Source organism: Hyla sarda, chromosome 4 (genome assembly GCF_029499605.1).
Source record: "Hyla sarda isolate aHylSar1 chromosome 4, aHylSar1.hap1, whole genome shotgun sequence".
Classification (NCBI taxonomy): Eukaryota; Metazoa; Chordata; class Amphibia; order Anura; family Hylidae; genus Hyla; species Hyla sarda.
In genome coordinates, this window is record NC_079192.1 from 190913942 (window position 1) to 190936619 (window position 22678).

Here is a 22678-nt window from a genome sequence, read left to right on the forward strand (position 1 = left end):
CGGCTGAGAACACAGTCAAGTAAGGAGCACAGGAAGCAGGGAGAAGGCAGGGCATAGATATCGGCACAATGGAGGAACGTAGGAAGCAGAGTTAAAGTTTGTTTTTTCAGTTTTTGCAGCCTGGGCACAGGGGAAATGAAAAATGTTTTGCCACAGTTCTCCTTTAAGATTATAACCCTTCTTTAGAGACTGATTGAATTAACATGTTGATGGGAGAAAGCAGGCAGGGACATGGGTGCGGATGCCAGGAAGACCTAGCCAGAGACTTAAAGGGGTAATCCAGGATTAAAAAAAAACACCAGCTTTCTAACAAAACCAGCACCACACCTGTCCTCAGGTGGTGTGTGGTATTACAACTCTGCTATATTCACTTTAATGAAACTGATAAGGGTGGTACTGTTGCTGGAGGGAAGCAGCTATTTTTTTTCTTTCTAATCCTGGATAACCCCTTTAATGCAGTTTATTGGCAGTGTACGCAGCAGGGATTTTCAGTGTGGTTTATAACAAAGAGCTACATTCTGTTAAAATCCTTAGTGTTGCAACAGTAAAGCTTATCTGTATTTAGAGATCGGCCCTTTAAAAATAGGAAAAAAAAAGAAAGCACAAACTGAAGACATGACTTTAGAAATCAAACTGAGTCTAAATGTTGCTAGGCAGACAAAAAATACTTGGGGGTAATAGCATTTATGACACTCAGGCTATGTCAATATGCAGTATTTTGAGGAAAAAAACAAAAAAAACAAAAACAAAAAAAAACTCTCCTGTATGGGGCCTCGGCAGTCCACGGTAAGTTCCGTGCTGACCACTGCAGGAAGCCGCAGCAGACACGCCCCTGCATCATGCAGGGGACAGAACGCCCCCTTCCTGCGGACTGCTGCGGCCAAGCACAGGAGATCACAGGGGGTCCCAGTGGTTGGACCCCCCCACGATCTATAACTTATCCCCTAACCTTCTGATAGAGGTTAAGTTCTATTCCACTACAGTATTCCTTTAAGAATGAAGTTACAATGTTATGCGACTATGGTCTTCTTACTAAAAGTACAAAAAAAAAAAAACATTTAAAAAGTGTGTGTGTGTGTGTATATTATATTATATATATATACACACACACACACACACACACACACACACACACATATACATGCACGTACACACCAGTATTCTGAAGTTCAAAAAGTTTTCTGCGGTCAAAACACACAATAGTCAGATACCATGTGGTCATAGATTTACTGCGCTGCCAACACAGCTGGGTTGCTGTAACCTAAGATTGGAAATATTTACCACATTGCCAGTGTTCCTGGTTTTGTATATTTGTCTCAGTTGCTGTTTTGAGACTTTTCATTGCGACTTTCGCTTTAGGTTTTTCAAAAAAATACTAAGTCCTGATTTCAGTTGATATCATGCAGTGGTAAGGAATTTATGATGTGCAACTTCAGTTTGCCGCACCTTTTAGCGCAACTTAGGCACAAATCTACACCAGCCCTGACTTTGCTTACAAAACTGACTGCAAACAGCATTATTAAAAAGTCGTACATTTTGTAACAGGGGATAAAAAGTCACAAAAAGTCGCAAAGAGGCACCATACAAAAGTGATGTACTGAAGTAAGAAAGGTGATCAGCACCAGATTTATCACATACCCTGAGCCATGTAATAAATCGTGCAGGTACACAGTTTCCGCCATATGAATTAATGGGGTAAAAAGACACTCCCCTACAACACTCTTTATGAATATCTCCCATTTTGTGGGAAAAAAAGTACACATCGATAAATTTTAGCATTTCATGCACCCCTTTTACTGTCCAGGTAGTAAAAAGATGATTTTTGTACATGTCATATGATCCAGTTATTAGACACAGACATTTATGGTGCTAAGTTCCTGGAAATTGTGGTGGCCAATGGCTACTGTGACATTACCAGTATAACCTTTTGACTTCAATGTTACCCAGCAACATACAGCACATGTGAGCCTACCCTAAGGACAGATGCAGAATGCGTTTCTGGGGGAGAAAAAAAACCTTTAGAAATAATTTTTTTCTAATGAACACTTCAAGGTTTATAAATACCAAAGAGAGATTACATGTCCATGGAGTAAAACTGGCAATGTGGTAAATATTCCCAAGCTTAGGTTACAGCAACCCAGCTGTGTTGGCAGCGCAGTAAAGCTATGACCACATGGTATCTGACCAATACACACTATTGTGTGTTTTGACCGCAGAAAACTTTTTGGACTTTATCTTTATTCCAAAGTCTTTTTTTTTTTTTTTTTTTTTTTTTTTTTTTACTTTAGTAAGAACACCAGTCACATGAAAACATAGTAACTCTATTCTTAAGCTGCCATCACGCATGGTATTTTGGTCAGAATTTTTAGCCAAAACCAGGTATGGGTTCAAAACACAGAAAGCAGCAAATCTTTCCATTATAGTTTTAGTGCGTCAGCTCTATTCCTAGTTACGCTAAAAATACTGGACAAAATGTGTGTGAACCCAGCCTGAAAGAGAACCTGTCATCTGTATCATTTGTTTTCTCCAACCACAAGTAAAAGTTGCTTTTATAGTCTATAGCCATGGAATAAATTAGGGACCGACCGATATCGATTTTTTAGGGCCGATACCGATAATCTGTGGCCTTTCAGGCCAACTTATACAGATATTCTGGTATAAGCTATTGGCTTTAAATCAATGAACTGCAGTGGCTTTTGCGGGGCAGAGCGCGGGGGGGGGGGGGGGGGGGCAGTTGGTGCGGTTCATTGTGGGCAAGGTAATTGCAGATATCGCTAACGTCCAAAGTCGTGAATATCGGCCAAACCGATAATCGGTCGGTCGAGTTGAAATAGCCGATAACTTATACCAAAATATCGGTATAAGTCATCGGCTATCGGCCTGAAAGACAGATCATCGGTATGGGCCCTAAAAAAAAAAAAAATAATAATTAAAAATAATCGATATCGGTCGATCCCTAGTTAAACGATGATTTTGCACATGTCATATGATCCAATTAGACACAGACATTTATGGTGCTAGGTTCCAGGCAATGGTGGTGGCCAATGGCTAATGTGACATTACAACCCAGTAATGGGTTCATGGATTTTTTTACTGACGCAGGTTTTGGCCAAAACTATACTATTACTAAGCTCAACTACCACTTTTGTATTAAAGTGTACAAGTCAAAAGAGAGAACAAGCTCTCAGCAATCAACAGTTCTGTAAAAAAGTATTTGCCCCTTTCCTGATTTTTTTTATTTTAATTTTTTTGCAAATTTCTCACACTTTAATGTTTCAGATCAAACACATTTTGTATTCACTCACAGATAACCCAAGTAAACACAAAATGGAGTTTAAGTGATATTTATTTATTATAAGGAAAAAAAGCCATCAACCCTTCATGACCCTATGTGAAAAAGTAATTGAATCCTAAACCAAATAACTGGTTATGTCTCCCTCAGCAGCAACAACTGCAATCTAGCCTTTGGGATAACTGGCAATGAGTCTTTCACATCCCTGTAAAGATTCTTGCATCACTATGTGCAGAATTGTTTTAATCCATCCACACTGGAGTGTTTTCGGGCATGAACTGCCTTTTTAAGGTCATGCCACAGCATCTTAATCAAATACAAGTCCACTCTGGAGCCTTCATTTTGAGTTTAAGCCCTTTAGAGGTTGCTGGTGATTTTAGGATCACTGTCCTGCTGCAGAACCCAAGTGCACTTTAGCTTGATGTCACATACTGATGGCTGGACATTTTCCTTCAGTATTTTTTGGTAGAGGGCAAAATTCATGGTTCCATGAATCACAGCAAATCGTCCCAGTCCTAAAATAGCAGAGCAGCCCAAGACGATCACACCACCACCACCACCACATTTGACTGTTGGTATAATGTTCTTTTTCTGCAATGCTATGTTACTAGATTTAACAGGAAACACACTTCGGGATCTTAAAGGGGTATTCCAGGAAAAAAAACTTTTTTTCTTATATCAACTGGCTCCAGAAAGTTAAACAGATTTGTAAATTACTTCTATTAAAAAAATCTTAATCCTTTCAATAATTATCTGGTGCTGAAGTTGAGTTGTTGTATTCTGTCTGGCAACAGTGCTCTCTGCTAACATCTCTGCTTGTCTCGGGAACTGCACAGAGTAGAAGAGGTTTGCTATGGGACTTGCTTCTAAACATGGCGGTTCCCGAGACACGTGTCATCAGAGAGCACTTAGACAGAAAAGAACAACTCAACTTCAGAAGCTCATAAGTACTGAAAGGATTAAGATTTTTTTAATAGAAGGAATTTACAAATCTGTTTAACTTTCTGGAGCCAATTGATATATATAAAAAAAAGTTTTTTCCTGGATAACCCCTTTAAGGATCATCAAGATTTTTTTTTTTTGGCAAAAGCAAGAAGAGCCTTTAAGTTAATTTTGGTCATCAGTGGTTTACACCATGAACTTCTTTAGTCATGAAAGTTCTTGAGTCATGAAAACTAAGGGGTGCACCAGAGAAATTATTATATATATAAGCCAGGTCTATACAATAGTTTGGAATCAAATAGTGCTGGCCAACTTATTCTTTGGTTGTATTACACATATGGGGGAGTGGCTACCTCCATGTTGGCTCCTGCACCCCACCCACCTCTATTAGGTGTATATAAGGTGCCTTGGATGTTTCAGACCTTGCATGCCTGCTGTACTGTTGACAGAGGCATATTCACAGTGTAGGGTCCGTCCCAGAATGAGGTCACCTTACCGTGGTGGGACGGTCCACGCTATTTGGCCGCCAAATTCGCAAGCCAAGTACCTCATAATGTCATAGTTTCATATTTTCATTTATTGCACTACAGCTGCATAGCTTTTCATGTTCTATCTATATACTCATGTTTTATCTATATCTTTGTGCTAGCAGTGTGCTGCTGTATATATTATTATATTATATTATATTATATATATATATATATATACACATATACACACACACACATATACATATACACTCTCCAAAGCAACCACACTATCTGGATATGTTCCCTGTAAATTATGCTGCCTGATATGCATGACTTCTATGGCCCCTGTTGCCTTGTCTGGCTACTTCATATTTTTGTCATCCTTCCCTCCTCTTTACATTTCAACATGACTACTACTTTATCTGGCAGCCATTGCAGCTATGTTCTCATTGTCATTCAGCTACTCGCAGCTCCCATCCTCCTGTTCTGTGAGGAAAGATTAAAGTGCAACTGTCGTCAATTTTTAACCCCCTAGATTAATACCATTTGGTTAAAGGTATGGCCACATTTACCAATATCAGCGATTTTCTGTGTTTTCTAAGTCAAATCATTTTATGCAGCAGTCAGGCACAGAGAGGTGTGGCTTGGGAGTCTGCAAAGCCCCACCGCCGCCACACCTATCCTTTCTTTCAGCATCGGGACTCCTGTGCAGTAAGACACAGCGATCCACAGCGCATGCGCCACTTCCTGCCGGCTCTGACGTGCTGTATTAGACAGCGAGGGCAAGCACTTGCAGAATGAGCGCTCGCTCCCTCAAAACAAGCCGAGCCGGTGGAGCGCACGTCAGAGCCGGCAGGGAGGGGCACACACGCTGTGGACCTCTGTGTCTTACTGCACAGTGGTCCCAGTGTGGAAAGAGAGGATAGGAGTGTCGGCGGTGGGGCTTTGCCTGACTGCTGCATAAAATTATTATTTAACTTAGAAAAAACTGAAAATCGCTGATAAAAGGTATGGCCACATTTACTCAGTAATAAAATGGTAGTAGTCTGGGGAGTTAAAGATTGACGACTGTTGCACTTTAAGTGTCTAATTGGCCATGGCTGTACACACCTCCCAGCTAATAGGGAGCAGAACTTATCAGTTCAGGGCAGAAACGACATGGTCTGTGTCTCTCGGGAGGGTAGGGGCTGCTGAGGTATTTTCCTTACTTCCTGCATGTAAGTGACAACTGAAAGGGGGAAGACTGCTCTATATAGCTAATGAATGATGTTTAGATAAATAGGTTGGCGAGAGGGAAAGAATGGGCTGTGGGTTTAGTTCCCTGGAGTACCCCTTTAACTGAGGCAAATGGGCCTGTAGTTCTTTTGAGGTTGTTGTGGGTTCTTTGGAGGCCAGCCACTCCTGTGAAGATCCACCACTCTACCAAAACTTTCTTCATTTGTAAAGAATGGCTCTCACCGTGGTTTGCTGGAGTCCCAAAGCTTTAGAAATGCATAGGAGATCTTTTGGTCTATTTCGCTTTGTTAGGGTGTGTCCACACTTTGATAACTCGCAGCGGGAAGCTGTGAGTTTTGCTACAAATTACTTCATTAGGTCTACTGTAATCTGCCACTATTAAAGGGGTACTCCCTGGAATTTTTTATTTTATTTTTTTAAACAGATTTGTAAATTGCTTCTATTTAAAAATATGAATCCTTCCAGTACTTAGCTGCTATATGCTCCACAGGAAGTTAATTTCTTTTTGAATTTCCTTGCTTTCTGACCACAGTGCTCTCTGCTGACACCTCTGTCTATTTTAGGAACTGTCCAGAAGAGGAGAGGTTTGCTGTGGGGAATTGCTTCTACTCTGGACAGTTGCTCAAATGGACAGAGGTGTCAGCAGAGCGCACTGTGGTCAGATAAAAAGGAAATTCAAAAAGAAAACAACTTCCTCTGGAACATACAACAGCTGATAAGTACTGGAAGGGTTAAGATTTTTAAATAAATATAAGTAATTTACAAATCTGATAATTTTCTGGCACCAGTTGATTTAAAAATAAATAAATAAATGTTTTCCAGTGGAGTGCCCCTTTAAGGCTTTTCCATGGATCCACCGAAGTGAATAGTAGCAAAACTCTGTATTTCCCACTGAGGAGTTGCCAAAGTGTGAACGCACCTTACGCAGTGTTCACGCATTGCAACTAATTAGTTCTCATTGTATTGCAGAATTACAATCGGGGAGCGGAGTGCGTCGCATACATACAGGGGACAAAGTGTTTGGTTATAGGTCACTCATTGTGCTATGCAGAATATGCGTTAATATTGGAGCATAGTATGTGCAGTAAAAGGGAGGTGCCAAAGACATCTGGGTGACTCATTTTGCAAAGCCTGTACTTTGCTGAAGGCAGTCATTGTTTGTTATTGGAGTCTTCTCTTTTTCCAGAGAAGGTAACCTTTAAGAGTGTGTTCACACGGCCGTTTGTCCCCGTTTTAGCTCCGTTTTTGCAGATTGTAAAAAAATCCCATCGACCTGAATGGGATTTTTTTTTTACCGTTTTTAATCCGTTTACAAATCAGTTTACATCCGTGTGCACCAGTTTGCACTCATTTCCGTTTTTTTCCCGGAAGAAAAAAAAATTAAAAATCAGCACATGCATTTTTTTTTCTTCTGTGAAAAAAACGGAAGAAAACACGGACATCATAATTTTAACATTGACGTCTATGGCAAAACGGATGAACCTTTAATGTCATCCTTTTGCACCCGGGTTTAAAATATCCGTAATTGCAATTGAGCATGCTCAGAAGAGGTGACATCAGCAGAGTCAAGCAGTGTTGTGGGACTACTACTACTCTCATCATGGAAACAAGTCTGTTCCATGATGGGAGTAGTAATTCCCTGGCTGCAGGAGTCTGCCGGTGGCTGGGGGGACTACATTAGTGTTTGTACTACAACCCCCATCATGGATCAGACTCTGTTCCATGATGGGGGTAGTAGTACAGGGGCTGAGGGATTGATCGCAACGGGTCTCACTTCTGGGACCCGATCCGATCAGAAGTTATTAAGCAGGCGGCATGGTCCGCAACCCTGCGATCACCGATGTATTTTATTTTAATTTTTAAAATTCCTGTGGGGAGCTCTGAATGGCCCGTACCGAGGAGCCAATCAGGGCTCCTTGCAGGGATTTTTAAAATTGACAATGTATATTAAAAGCGCTGTGGGGGAGGCAAGATATATAGCCCTATATATCTAGCCCTCCCCCCAGCGCATTTATAAAGATATAACCCTCACCAGCACAAAAATATATACCCCGCAGTATATATATTAGGGATCAACCGATTATCGGTTTGGCCGATATATATTACCTTGCCAATAAGCCGATAATGACCCGCCCCCCGCACCGCCCCGCCACTCCGCACCCCCCACCGCACCGCCCCGGCCCAATTGCCTCCCCCATCCCCGGTTTTATAATTACCTGTTCCCGGGGTCCACGCTACTTCTGGCTCCTGCTGCGTCCTGCGTTACACTGTGCGCAATGATGAGTGAGGTGACGTCACCGTCAGTGCGCACTGTGACCGCTCAGGAGGACGCCACCGGAGCCAGATGTAGAGTGGACCCCGGGAACAGGTAATTATAAAACAGTGGATGGGGGAAGGCAATGGGGCCAGGGCGGTGCGGCGAGCAGTGCGGCGGTGGGGGTGGTGGTGATAAGACTCAGGACCCCCGGACAGGCAGGGGGAGAGTAGCGGGTGGCGGCGGCGGTCTATGGCACCGCAAAAGCCACTGCAGTTCATTGATTTAAAACGCCCGCTTTAAAGCAATGATCTGCAGCGGTGTCGCGGGGGGGGGTAAATAGCCGATAACTTATACCGGAATATCGGTATAAGTTATCGGCTATTGGCCCTAACCTCCACCCATTATCGGCCCTAAAAAAAAAAAAAAAAACGAATATATATGTGACCCCCCCCCCAGCGCATTTATAATGTAACCCCGCCTGCGCCTTTATAATTATATACCGCCAGCGCAATTATCAATATATACCCCCCGCCAGTGCATTTATGTGACCCCCCCCCCCCCCCGGTGCATATGTCATTACTGCAGCGCGATGCATGAATAGTACTTTACTGGCAGAGCATCGCAACAGCCGCTGCTGAAGATAGAATACTAATCATACACCGCGCTGCAGCCTGCAGGGGCATATTATATAGAAGTGCTGTGGGGGCCAGAAATATAGTATTATCTGGCCCCCACAACACTTCTATATAATATGCCCCGGCAGGCTGCAGCGCAATGTATGAATAGTATTCTATCTGCAGCATCGCGCCGGCAGCGGCTGGTGCGATGCTCTGCCAGTAAAATACTATTCATACATCGCGCTGCAGTAATGACATATGCACCAGCAAGGGGGGGGGGGGTCACAAATGCGCTGGCGGGGGGTATATATTGATAGTTGCGCTGGCGGGGGGGGGGGGGGGGGGGGTTACATTATAAATGCGCTGACGGGGGTCACACACACACACACTATATATATATATATATATATATATATTATATTATATGCAGGGGTATATATTTTTGAGCTGGCGGGGGTTATCTTTATAAATGCGCTGGGGGGCTAGATATATAGCGCTATATATCTTGCCCCCACAGCGCTTTCAATATAAATTGTCCATTTTAAAAATCCCTCAGTACGGGCCATTCAGAACTCCCCACGGGGAATTTAAAAATGAAAGTAAAATACAGTACATCGGTGATCGCAGGGTTGCGGACCATACCGCCCGCTCCCCTGCTTAATAACTTCTGATCGGATCTCGGAAGTGAGACCCGGTGCGATCAATCCCTCAGCCCCTGTACTACTACCCCCATCATGGAATAGAGTCTGTTACATGATGGGGGTAGTAGTACAAGCACTTATGTAGCCTCCCCAGCCGCCGGCAGACTCCTGCAGCCAGGAACTACTACTCCCACCATGGAAACAAGTCTGTTCCATGATGGGAGTAGTACTAGTCCTGGCTGCAGGAGTCTGTAGGTGGCTGATTTTTTCATAAAAAAAAAACAAACAAAAAAACGGATTAAAAACGGTTACAAACGCTTCAAAACGGATACCCGTTTGATCAGCCGTTTCTATCCATTTTTTTAAATCCGTTTTTTTTTAAACGGAACGGGGGCAAACGGCCGTGTGAACGCACCCTCAGTCACTTAATGTAAATGTTTATGTTACCACTGACTGCTGATCGATAGTGTAACCACTTGTAAGGTCTATACCATGACATGTGGTACCCTTTGGTTGTGAAATACCAGACTACTACTACTGTTATTCATGTAATTCTTTGTAATTGGTCTCAATAGTTCTGGTGTCATATTTATGCATAGATAATCTTTGAACATTTTAGGAAATGAATGAAACAGTTTATTTGGAATATTGTAAATACTTCACTTGGTTAATAAATAAATCAATCAATCAATCTAATTCAGGAGGAATCCTTTCCTGAAGTGTGCTAAACTAATTTTGTCATCCATGTAAGGAACCTGTTAAATTGAGTTGTATACCTGCTTGGGAGTATCATGAAGCATATCAATAATCAGCGTTACCTTGATCAGCCAAGATCTTAGCTGCAAAAGAATTGTTAATGGCACTAGTAATACTTACTTCCTTGTGGGCCATAAAACTTCACTATAAATTCATTTAGACCTCCTAGGATTGTGACTTCGTGTTTGCTCTCAATACTATAAGAGTAAGTTAAGGGAAACATTCAGGCAAGTATAGCTTTCTACAAGTTAAGATGTATACATGAAATACTAAGAAGATACAAAGTGCTGCTTTCATTCATATATAATCATATTACAATTTAACACATGAAACTGACGAGAACTACTACATTTTTACTAAGGGCAAATTAATTGGATACTTATGTAATAGTTTGCCCCTTAGAAAGGAGGACACCCCTGTAGGTAGGACTTCCTGAAGGTAGCTTACCACTGTAGGTAAGACCCCACTAAAGATGTTAAGGAAAACAAAAAAAACAAAAACACTGCTCCACCAGTTATTGCCGGCTTCTTCTGCTTCTAGTCCAGGAGTGTCGGTACTGTCAGGATAAGCACTTTGTGTCCCAGTGAAAAAGATGGTTACTAGAGGCAGGTATTCATCCTAGGCCACCTGTACTATGCCACAAGTGTCCTAGCGCGTAAGGTCACCATCTTCCCTCAACGGATTACGGCACCTGTGGTTGGGAAGCAGTGGCATGCTGGAGAAGATGATGCCCCCATTTGCTAAAGTGTAATTTGATACCTGAGAAATACAGGTAATGCATCACAAGAATAACAAATGATCATCTGCCCAGTAAATGGCAGCACAAGATGGGTGGGTATATGGAAGCATAAATGCTGGGTCCAGTGAAGAGCTATAAACATTACTTAGCATACCTTGTATACCCTTTACTATTACAGGCTACTTTTTACTGAAGTTTGCTACACACCATTGAAAACTCCTCAGTACCAGCAAGTGAGCAATGCTTATTTATATAATAGCTAGGAATTTGAATTTACAATGGCCCTCATTTACTTAGAAAATCGGGTTGTAAGTCTATCTTGCTTTCTTACCCGACTGCTTTTTTCCCCTGGTATTTATTATTATGTCGCATCCTGTTTGTCGCACGTGGGTTTTGTTGGTTTTGGTTTCCAACTCCTCTGAGCTATCGGGAAAAAAATCCACAACAATACAACAAATCCACAACAATACAATAAATACGTGGGAAAGCTCAGAAATGTGGGGTTACGCCCCTTTTTCGGGTTTGGAAGAATCCACATCGGGTCCGTCGGGAAAAAATGTTGCATGGTGTCGCAGACTGGCGCACGATGTCTGCGACATGGCGCAGACAAAGATGCAACAAAAAAAACCGACAAAAGAGGTCGGATTTAGAATAGTAAATGAGGGCCAATATGTTTGTTTCCGACTTCGGGTGCGTTCACACGGAGTAATTCAAGAGGAATTTACTCGAGTAATTCCTTTTGAATTCTCCGCTCCAAATTAATGCACATCTCCTCTGCCCATTGACTTTAATGTTATTTCTGCTGTCCTGTTCACACTGCGGAAATTCTGCTAGCAGAATTCCGACGCTGAATTCCGTTCCGCTTAAAGAAAGAACATGTTCATTCTTCAAGCGGAATCCGCTAGCAGAAATCAATAGTCAATGGTAAAAAAAAAAAAAAATTCCGCCCAACATAGTTTTCGGGCAGAATTCGCGGGCAATTTGCACGTAATTTGCGCGGAAATGGCTGAAAAACCCTTCACTTCTTTCTCCCCCATGTCCGCGCGCAATTCCGCACAAATTTTGTGCGAATAAAAAATGTTCTGCCTGTAAATTTTTCAGCGTGAATTTATTATCTTTTACTCCATGTGAACGCACCCTTACAATTATTTATGTATTTATTTTCTAAACAATTAGCTAGGTTTTGATTACTTTGAGGGTGTATGTGGGCATTCATTTTGATAGTGTTACCCAAACATAGAAGCTTCTTCCTCGATTACAAGCAGGGATACTTGTTAAGAGTGTCACCCAATGACAGGTTAATTGTGTATTGAAGGCAATGGCTCTCTGCCAAGACCCCTAAAAATCAGCTGATGTCCGTATGGGAACTCAGCAGCTAGTTTATGACCCTAAACTGTCTCACAAGAGTACTCCACTATACATGGAATCACAAAACCAGGCACATGATGTACTCTTACACACATCGGAATCCCTCTTTCCAAAATGAAAAATCTATTCCAGGAACCTGCACTGCTGTCATTACATGACAGCTTGTATTTTCTGCTAAAAGACATATCAGCTAAAAATACAACATCAACATGACAAAGCATTAACCCCTTATGCTTAAACCTGATCATGAAACAGATCGGACAAAGTAATCTGCTTCCCATACGTATCTAAACACAGACATTTATAACCGCATCTCTATCAGCAATATACCCAGCCTCAGCACAAAATATACCAACATGCCATAAAGAAAGATGACAGAATCACACATCTCATAGCGCCTGCCAGATCGTACAAATTTGTGAAATGTCCACCCATGTTTTTTTACGGGCAGACATTCCGCACATTTTCCGCCTAAGTGTGTATGTAGAGAGCACTAAGTTGTTGCTCACTGAGTAGGGCCACTCAAAACTACAAAACCTATAATGAGCAGAGATTTAAATTGATAAATAAGTTATCCTAGAATTCAACCCACAAAACTATATAGCAATCTGCACAGCTCCTGCTCTATAACAAGCTGCCTGCAGATTAGACTGCATATTCTATGTGACAGGTTCCCTTTAAAAGCAACCGCACAATTGTTTTGTGGAATTACAATTGTAATACATTTCTCACAGAATGATTTCATAAATTCTTCTTATCTTCAGGTTACTATGAGTTTTAAGGGGTATTCTAACCTCAAGATGTGTTCCCCTATACACAAGTTAGTGATAACAAGCTGCTCAGTGGGGTCCAACTGCAGGGACCACCAGGACAACATACTGTGACAATATCCAACATTTTTTGTGAGACTTGTTTGTTTTTTTGAACCAGAAAGATTTCTTGGCATTATGCTATATTTTTCATGCTATGCAGTCTATGTACATGCATTCACCATTTTTTAAGTTACTATGGCATGGCAATGTTAACTATAAAACTTTAATTCATATCTGGTGGGGACTATCCCTTTCTTTTAGGTCATTTTCTAATGTTTTCTTTAGGCAATACACTAATTTTAAGAAACACATTATAGGCTTTTAAAATTGCCCTGTCAAACAAGTATAGGAGCCATCTGAGTACAAATAAAGCTGGGAAGTAAGGTACGTCTCACCCAAGGACAGGAAACCTGTGACTAGGGCACTCCTCTCCTCCACACATTAGTACTTGCAAAAACTTCAGTGGAGCTACACAGTGCCTTGCATATGTATCCCCTCGAACTTTTATACAGGCTAAGGGACAGGCTGAAGTTTATTTTCGTGCCTGAGGAAGAACGGGGAGAATTGGAGCCTCAAACCATGCTCTGCAAGCCAAGGACAAACCCAGATGAGGCGACTCTATACACAAGCCGATGTTTGGAGGTTAACCACTTAAGGTCCCAGGGCGTACAGGTATGCCCTGGTATATCCATCAGCAGCCATCCTGTGCAAAAACCACTGTGGGGGCCCCTGAGACCCGCCATGTCGGCGATCAATTAAGACCGGGCGATTGCGGGTCAATCGGATCTCTGGTGACCCGGAAAAAAAGGGTGAATGGGGCTGCCCGAGACAGCCCCATTCACCCTTCCCAAGCAGGCGTAAGGTGGCATGGGTGCCACCTCACGATCATTGGCCTGCTGGGCGGTGATTGGGGCTGGCGGGGGTCTCTTACCCCTCCCTGTTCCGGCGGGGGTCCCCTCAGAAGCGGTGCCGGCGGTTCCGGAGGCAGGATACAGCAGGAGGTGATGCCTGTTCACCTCCTGCTGTTGCTTAGCAACAGCTCACAGCATGCAAAGTCAAAGGGCATGCTGGGAGTTGTAGTTTTGCAACAGCTGGAGTTCCAACTACAACTCCCAGCATGCCCTTTGGTAGTCTGTGCATGCTGGGGGTTGTAGTTATGCAACAGCTGAGGCACATTTTTTCTATTAAAAATGTGTGCATCCAGCTGTTGCATAACTACAACTCCCAGCATGCACAAACTACCAAAGGGCATGCTGGGAGTTGTAGCAGTGTGCCCCCAGCTGTTGCAAAATTACAACTCTCAGCATGACCTTCGACTGTCAATGCATGCTGAGTGTTGCAGTTTTGCAACAGCTGGAGACACATTGGTTGTGAAACAGAGTTTGTGTCCTAACTCAGTGTTTCCCAAGCAGTGTGCCTCCAGATGTTGCAAAACTTGAACTTCCAGCATGCAAAACTAGAACTCCCAGCAGGTACAGTCTCTCAGTGCATGCTGGGAGTTGTAGTTTTGCAACATCTGGAGGTACACTGCTTGCGAAACACTGAGTTAGGACACAAACTCTGTTTCACAACCAATGTATCTCCAGCTGTTGCAAAACTGCAACACTCAGCATGCATTGACATTCGAAGGGCATGCTGAGAGTTGTAGTTTTGCAACAGCTGGAGGCACACTGCTACAACTCCCAGCATGCCCTTTGGTAGTCTGTGCATGCTGGGAGTTGTAGTTATGCAACAGCTGGAGGCACATTGGTTGCGCAACACAGTTTGTTACTTACCTCAGTATTTCGCAACCAGTGTGCCTCCAGCTGTTGCAAAACTAGAACTCCCAACATGTACAGTCTCTCAGTGCAACAGCTGGAGGCACACTGGTATGTGAAACACTGAGTTAAGTAACAAACTGTGTTGCGTAACCAATGTGCCTCAAGCTGTTGCATAACTACAACTCCCAGCATGCACAGACTACCAAAGGCATGCTGGGAGTTGTAGTTTTGCAACAGCTGGAGGTTTGCCCCCCCCCCCCCCCCCATGTGAATGTACAGGGCACATTCACATGGGAGGGGGTTTACAGCAAGTGCGGCAAGTTTGAGATGTCGCAAATTCTCTGCTGCAGCTCAAACTTCCAGCGAGAAACTCACTGTAAATCCACGCCCGTGTGAATGTACCCTAAAAACACTACACAAAAAAAGTAAAACACTACATATACACACCCTTACACAGTCCCCACCCCACATTAAAAAAATAAAAAACCACGTCTTGTACGGCACTTTTTCCAAAACTGAGCCTCCAGCTGTTGAAAAACAACTCCTCCCAGTATTGCCGGACAGCCACTGACTGTCAAGGCATGCTGGGAGTTTTGAAACAGCTGGAGGCACCCTGTTTGGGAAACACTGCTGTAGGGTATTTCGGTGGCGGATGCAAATCCCCAAAATAGGCCTCGAATGCGCATGACGCTCTCTAGCTTCGGGAGAAATTGCGTTACAAATTTTGGGGGGGGCTTTTTCTCCTTTTACCCCTTATGAAAAGGTAAAAATTTTAAAAATTTTACACTAACATGCTGGTGTTGCCCCATACTTTTAATTTTCACAAGCGGTAAAAGGAAAAAAAGACCCACAAAATTTATGGAGTACGGAAATACCCCATATGTGGATGTAAAGTGATCTGCGGGCACACAACATGGCTCAGAAGTGAGAGCGCACCATATACATTTGAGGTCTAAATTGGTGATTTGCACAGGGGTGGCTGATTTTAGACAAACACAAAACAATAAATACCCACGTGTGACGGCATTTTGGAAACTACACCCGTCACGGAATGTAACAAGGATTATAGTAAGCCTTAATTCCCCACAAGTGTTTGACAAATTTTCATTAAAAGTTGAATGTGAAAATTATTATTATTATTATTATTATAATAAATGTTTTTCACTAAAATGCTGGTGTTACCCTACATTTTTCAGTTTCACAAGGTAGAATAGGAAGAAAAGCCAGTGGACCCTCCCACATGTGACCCCATTTTGGAAACTACACCCCTCACGTAATGTAATAAGCGGTACAGTGAGCATTTACACCCGACAGGTGTCTGACAGATTTTTGGAACAGTGGTCCGTGAAAATTTAATTTTTCATTTGCACAGCCCACTGTTCCAAAGATCTGTCAAACGCCAGTGGGGTGTAAATGCTCACTGTACCCCTTATTACATTCTGTGAGGGGTGTAGTTTCCAAAATGGGGTCACATGTGGGGGGTCCACTGTTCTGGCACCACGGGGGGGGGGGGGGGGGCTTTGTAAATGCACATGGCCCCCGACTTCCATTCCAACCAAATTCTCTCCAAAAGTCCAATGGCTCACCTTCTCTTCTGAGCATTGTAGTTCGCCCGCCTGCAGAGCACTTTACATCCACATATGGGGGTTTTCTCCTATTGCCCCTTGTGAAAATGAAAAATTTGGGGTAACACCAGCATTTTAGTGAAGAAAATCCAACTTTAGCGGAAATTTATCAAACACCTGTGGGGTGTTAAGGCTCAGTGTACCCCTTGTTACATTCCTTGAGGGGTGTAGTTTCCAAAATAGTATGCCATGTGTTTTTTTTTTTGTTGCTGTTCTGGCACTATAGGGGCTTCCTAAATGCGACATGCCTCCCAAAAACCATTTCAGCAAAATTTGACTTCAAAAGCAAAATGTGACTCCTTTTCTGAGCATTGTAGTTCGCCCACAGTGCACTTGATCTCCACAAATAGAGTATTTCCATACTCAGAAGAAATGGGGTTACAAATTTGGGGTAGGAATCGGATTGGCCGATATTATCTACCAATATTCACGATTTTGTACGTTATCGGTATCGGCATCTAACCTTGCCGATAATGCGTCCATCCATATGCATGGTATCGGGGACTCGTTTAATGTCCCCGATACCATGTCCGATACCTTCTGCTGTGCGGCCACGCTCTGCTGTCCCGTCCTCCCAATCACATCATGGTGTCCTATGGGGGCGAATGTGACACACACACACACGTCACTTCACCTCCCCTGCGCCCAGCGTAACGCTACGGAAGAAGCAGAGTGACGTGTATGTCACATGCTCCCCCATAGGATGCCATGATGTGAACTGATGCGATTGGGAGAATGTGACAGCAAAGCGGCAACACCCGAGTACAGCCGCAGGTGAGATGTCTACAAGAGGAGGAAAGGGGGGGGGCTGCTGTCAATAAGGGGGGGGGGGCGGGGGCTGCTGTCTATAAAGGGGAATATCGGTATAAGTTATCGGCCTGAAAGTTCACAGGTTATCGGTATCTGCTCTAAAAAAAAGAAAAATCAATATCAGTCGATCCCTAATTTGGGGTGGGGGGGCATTTGCTTCTATTACTCCTTGTAAAAATTTAAAGTTTGGGGGAAAACCACCATTTTAGTGAAAAAAAATAATTCATTTACACATCTGACTTTAACAAAAAGTCATCAAACACCTGTGGGGTGTTAAGGCTCACTGTACCCCTTGTTACGTTCCTTGAGGGGGGGGGCGTTTTTTTCTGCTGTTCTGGCACCATAGGGGCTTCCTAAATATGACATGCTCAGAAAAACGCACTCTCCAAAATCCCATTGTCTCTCCTTCCCTTCTGAGCCCTCTACCGCACCCGCCGAACACTTACATACACATTAGGTATTTCCTTACTTAAAAGAAAATTGGTTACCAACTTTGGGGGGGGGGGGGGCTTTTTCTCCTTTTACCCCTTGTAAGTTTTCAAAAAAATGGGTCTACAAGAACAAGCAAGTGTAAAAAATGAAGATTTTGAATTTTCTCCTTCACCTTGCTGCTATTCCTGTGAAACACCTAAAGGGTTAACACACTTTCTGAATGTCATTTTGAATACTTTGAGGGGTGCAGTTTTTATAATGGGGTCATTGATGGGGTATTTCTAATATGAAGGCCCCTCAAATCCACTTCAAAACTGAACTGGTCCCTGAAAAGTTTAGATTTTGAAAATGTTGTGAAAAATTGGAAAATTGCTGCTGAACTTTGAAGCCCTCTGAGGTCTTCCAAAAGTAAAAACATGTCAACTTTATGATGAAAATATAAAGTAGACCTATTGTATATGTGAATCAATATATAAATTTGTTATGTCTATTTTTCCCTATAAGCAGAGTTTCAAAGTTAAAAAAAAAAAATGCTAAATTTCCCAAAATTTTGGAATTGTTCACCAAGAAATGATGCAAGTATCGACAAATATTTACCACTGACAAAGTAGAATATGTCACGAAAAAAAATCTCTGGATAAGAATGAAAAGTAAAAGCATCCCAGAGTTATTAATGCTTAAAGTGACAGTGGTCAGATGAGCAAAAAAAAAAAAATGCCCGAGTCCTTAAGGTGAAAATGGGCTCAGTCCTTAAAGGGGTACTCCGCCCCTAGACATCTTATCCTCTATCCAAAGGATAGGGGATGAGATTTCAAATCGCCGCGGTCCCGCTGCTGTGCGTAATGACGGGCGATACAGGGGACGGAGCAGCGCGACATCATGGCTCCGCCCCTCGTGACATCACGGCCCGCCCCTTAATGCAAGTCTATGGCAGGGGGCGCGACGACCATAGACTTGTATTGAAATGGGCGGGCCGTGACGTCACGAAGGGCAGAGCCGTGACATAACTATGCTCCGGCCCCTGTATTGCCCGTCATTACGTGCCGCAGTGGGGATCCCGGGGGTCCCCAGCAGCGGGACCGTGGCGATCTGACATCTTATCCCCTATCCTTTGGATAGGGGATAAGATGTCTAGGGGCGGAGTACCCCTTTAAGGGGTTAAAGGTGGGAAACCGTGCCGGCAGCTGGGAAGATTATCATCCGGACTGGAGGCTGCTCTAAGAACTCTTTCACATCCAGGGAGCCCCACTAATCATATAGAAGCCAAGTAACCTGCGGCTTGAGGTGCAGAGATATTAAGATATCTTCAGGGAGACAACATCTCAAATTTGAACCATTTGAGATGTCTCCCTGAAGATATCTTAATATCTCTGCACCTCAAGCCGTAGGTTCCTTGGCTTCAATATGATTAGTGGGGATCCCTGGACAAATTCCTATCTGCTAGACAAAACCTGAACTGAGATGTGGAGAGGAGTGCCCTTTTATCTTCACAGGTTTCCTGCCCTGTGTTGCATCTTCAGGGTGCTGTGAGTGATGGGGTAAAAATTATTGCCAAGTGACCTAGTAAGGTTGGCCTACACCAAGATGATTTAGGATTTCACCATATTATACAAACACACTACCTACACATGTATAAACACAGAAAAATTCAAGGAGTCAGGGACAGTTTTACACCTCTGACAATAGAAGTGAGTTTGACACATGTATGCAATGTATAAGATCAGCAAATCTAACAAACTGCCGCGTTGAGCAAAAGGGTCTTTTGTAGGCCAGTGCTGACAACCGAAACAGAGCCTGAATGCTTTAACAAGAGGTCAGTAAAAAGAACAGATGAAAAATATAAATGCCCTCAGAGGTTTCTAAAAACTACAGCATTTAAGAACAGCAATGGTAACAATACTTTTTTCTCTACAGCACTATGGATCCAATTACACACACACACACACACACCCACACAGGACTTAAAACTAGTCGAATTACACCAGCTGCCAAGATTCAGACCACAATTTTAGTTGCGTGAAAACACAGTGGTCAGACAAATGAAACGAGAATAGGAAATTATTAAGCCCTACATCCTTGGTTTGCAGTCCCTTAAATATACTATGATTCTAGTGGCAATGGCACCAGGCATTCTTTTTAAAGGTAACTTTTTTCCCATAGATTACAAATAAGGGTGAACAGACCCTCCATGCTATATTATATGATCAAATGTATGCGCTCCCTCTTTTTTTATTTTATTTTTTTATTCAGATGTTCATCCGACACCACTGCAAATAAGGAGCAACTGTCCTAGTACAAAGAGGTCATTCAGAGTGCTGAAGCGTTAGGTGTGTAAAATAAAATAAAAAGTCTGTTTTCTGCCACTTATAACAGATGTTCTGACACCCGTACAAGAGCTTCATGAAATAGCTTCCATGGTTAAAAAGGTTCAGTATAAAGTCTCAATGTACCATGTATAATGCCATAAGTAAATTGTAGAGGATAAAAACCAAACTGTCCACAGACTACATTATGTCCGATGGTGGATGACAAGAAAACACTACCTACCTGAATGCACAGTGCCTACTATAAACTTTGCTGAAGGAGGGATAATGGAAAACTGATGACAGTATTTTGGGCCTTATTACAAGTGAAGAGAAAATGCTATAACATTTTTAGACAACTCTAGATTCCACTGCAGCAGAGTCACGTTGAATGCAACGGGATTCTGCTGCTCTTGCACTTGGCGGAATTTCTATGTCCTGCATGGAATGCATAGCAGTCTATGAGACGGCGCATTTCTGTGTGGGCGTAGCGCTGGCAGTTTATGCCAGCGCCCTGCAGTGTCCGGAATGTCCGCATGGAGAACATAGGCTTACTGTGCAGTAAAACACATGTTATCTTTATGCTTTAGGTTACTGCAATTAAGCAGCACCAACAATTTAAAAGTTTTTTTTTTAACGCCAAACTATTTTTAAAAACTTATGATTTTTTATTTGAAAAAAAAGTGAGAAAAGGGAAACATTTATTTTGTTTATTTCTAAAAAAACATTTAAAATTTATTCTCTTACTTTTTATTCCTCCAAATGCTACAGTTGCTCCAGAGGACTGAGACATGTAATTGCTTGTACAGTATAACATAGGTATGCAGTACACTGTAAAACATTCAATCCTATGACAGAGCGTAACAGAAGTCCTATCCTGGCAAGATTTTTAGAAGGCCCCTTGCTGACAAGACAGACACCTGAAGTAGGCTCAGCTCGAAGTTACTGTCTGGAAGTCAAAAGGGATTTAGATTACTGGGTGAGATTGGTTGTTATAGGCAAAGAATATAAACTATAAGGGCTCGTTCACATGGTTGTCTGTTCCCGTTATTTCATGCTCATTCTTAAAACCGTTCAAGCCTTTTGCAAATTGTTTTAAATGGATTCCATTGATGTCGACAGAATTGTTTTACAATCCTTAGTCATTCGTTTTCACCTGTTTGGTTTCTATTCAGGGCTTTTTTTTATACAAGAGAAGAAGAAAAAAAGGAGGACTGTGCATGCATTATTTCTTCACCTGAGGAAGCCGCATTGGCTCTGTTACAGAGAGGAGCTTTAGGAGACTGAACCAACCTCTCTTGGGCCACCAAGGGGCTATGAAGATGACAGGTACTTTCTCCACTTGAATCTTTTGGAGGGCTTTCAGGATGAGGGGTAGAGGAGCAAATGCATAAACAAGAAAGAAGTCCCAATCTCTTCCAGCTGGTCGCTCTCCTGGTCCGGATTGCTTCCCTTATCTGTATTATAAGACATTCTCGTCTCTGCTAGTCCCTAAACTGGTCCCTCTTTTTAATTCCTTTCTGGACGGGGAGGCGATCCCGCAGTCTTTTTTACACTCCCTTATCACCCTAATACCCAAGCCTGGTAAAGATCCTCATGATTGCTCCAGTTACCGGCCCATTGCCCTCCTTAACTCTGACCTTAAAGGGGTTATCCAGGAAAAAAATGTTTTTTTACATATCAACTGGCTCCAGAAATGTAAAAAGATTTGTAAATTACTTCTGTTAAAAATGTTTTAATCCTTTCAGTACTTATGAGCTTCTGAAGTTAAGGTTGTCCTTTTCTGTCTAAGTGATCTCTGATGAAACGTGTCTCGGGAACCGCCCAGTTTAGAAGCAAATCCCCATAGCAAACCTCTTCTAAACTGGGCGGTTCCCGAGACACGTGTCATCAGAGATCACTTAGACAGAAAAGAACAACCTTAACTTCAGAGGCTTATAAGTAATGAAAGGATTAAGATTTTTTAATAGAAGTAATTTACAAGTCTGTTTAACTTTCTGGAGCCAGTTGATATATAAAAAAAGTTTTTCCCTGGATAACCCCTTTAAGCTCTTCTCTAAAAAGGTACTAGCCGTTCGACTTTGCTCCTTTCTCCCAGCCCTTATTCATAAGGACCAGGTTGGATTTATCCCTTGTCGTCAGGGTGGAGGCAATACTAGGAGGGTGGTGGACCTGGTTGATTTGATTAATCGGAGATCTGAGCAGACATTACTTCTTAGTTTAGATGCCGGAAAGGCCTTTGATATGCTGGGGTGACTGTTCCTTTTTTCTACTTTACAGAAATTTGGGATTTCAGGGAAGTTTGACTGCACTGCAGGGTCTTTATTCTTCCCCTACAGCCTCACTCAAGCTTTCTCACTCGCCATCTCCTACTTTTCCTTTGTTCAATGGGACTTGTCAGGGTTGCCCGTTATCCCCCTAGTCTTTGCGCTCTGTATTGAACCCTTGGCTGCTATGATCAGGGGGGATCCGGACATTACTGGTATATCCTTACAAGATAGGGAATTTAAGGTTTGTTTATTTGCTGACTTGCACTTCCTCGCCCTCTATTGGCTCTTCTCTCTCTCTACAAAGTTCTGAATGACTATGGGGTGGTTTCTGGCTACAAAGTTAATCTC

The 22678-nt window shown here is 42.6% G+C and overlaps 1 protein-coding gene across 1 annotated transcript in view; it reads right to left on the reverse strand.

The window, feature by feature from the left end:
• UBE2H (ubiquitin conjugating enzyme E2 H) overlaps positions 1–22678 on the reverse strand; it is a 69129-nt gene that overhangs the window by 24428 nt on the left and 22023 nt on the right. Inside the window, exon 2 of the mRNA XM_056573159.1 lies at positions 10332–10408. Within this exon, the coding sequence (XP_056429134.1) occupies positions 10332–10408 (77 nt within the window). The remainder of the gene's footprint in view (positions 1–10331; positions 10409–22678) is intronic.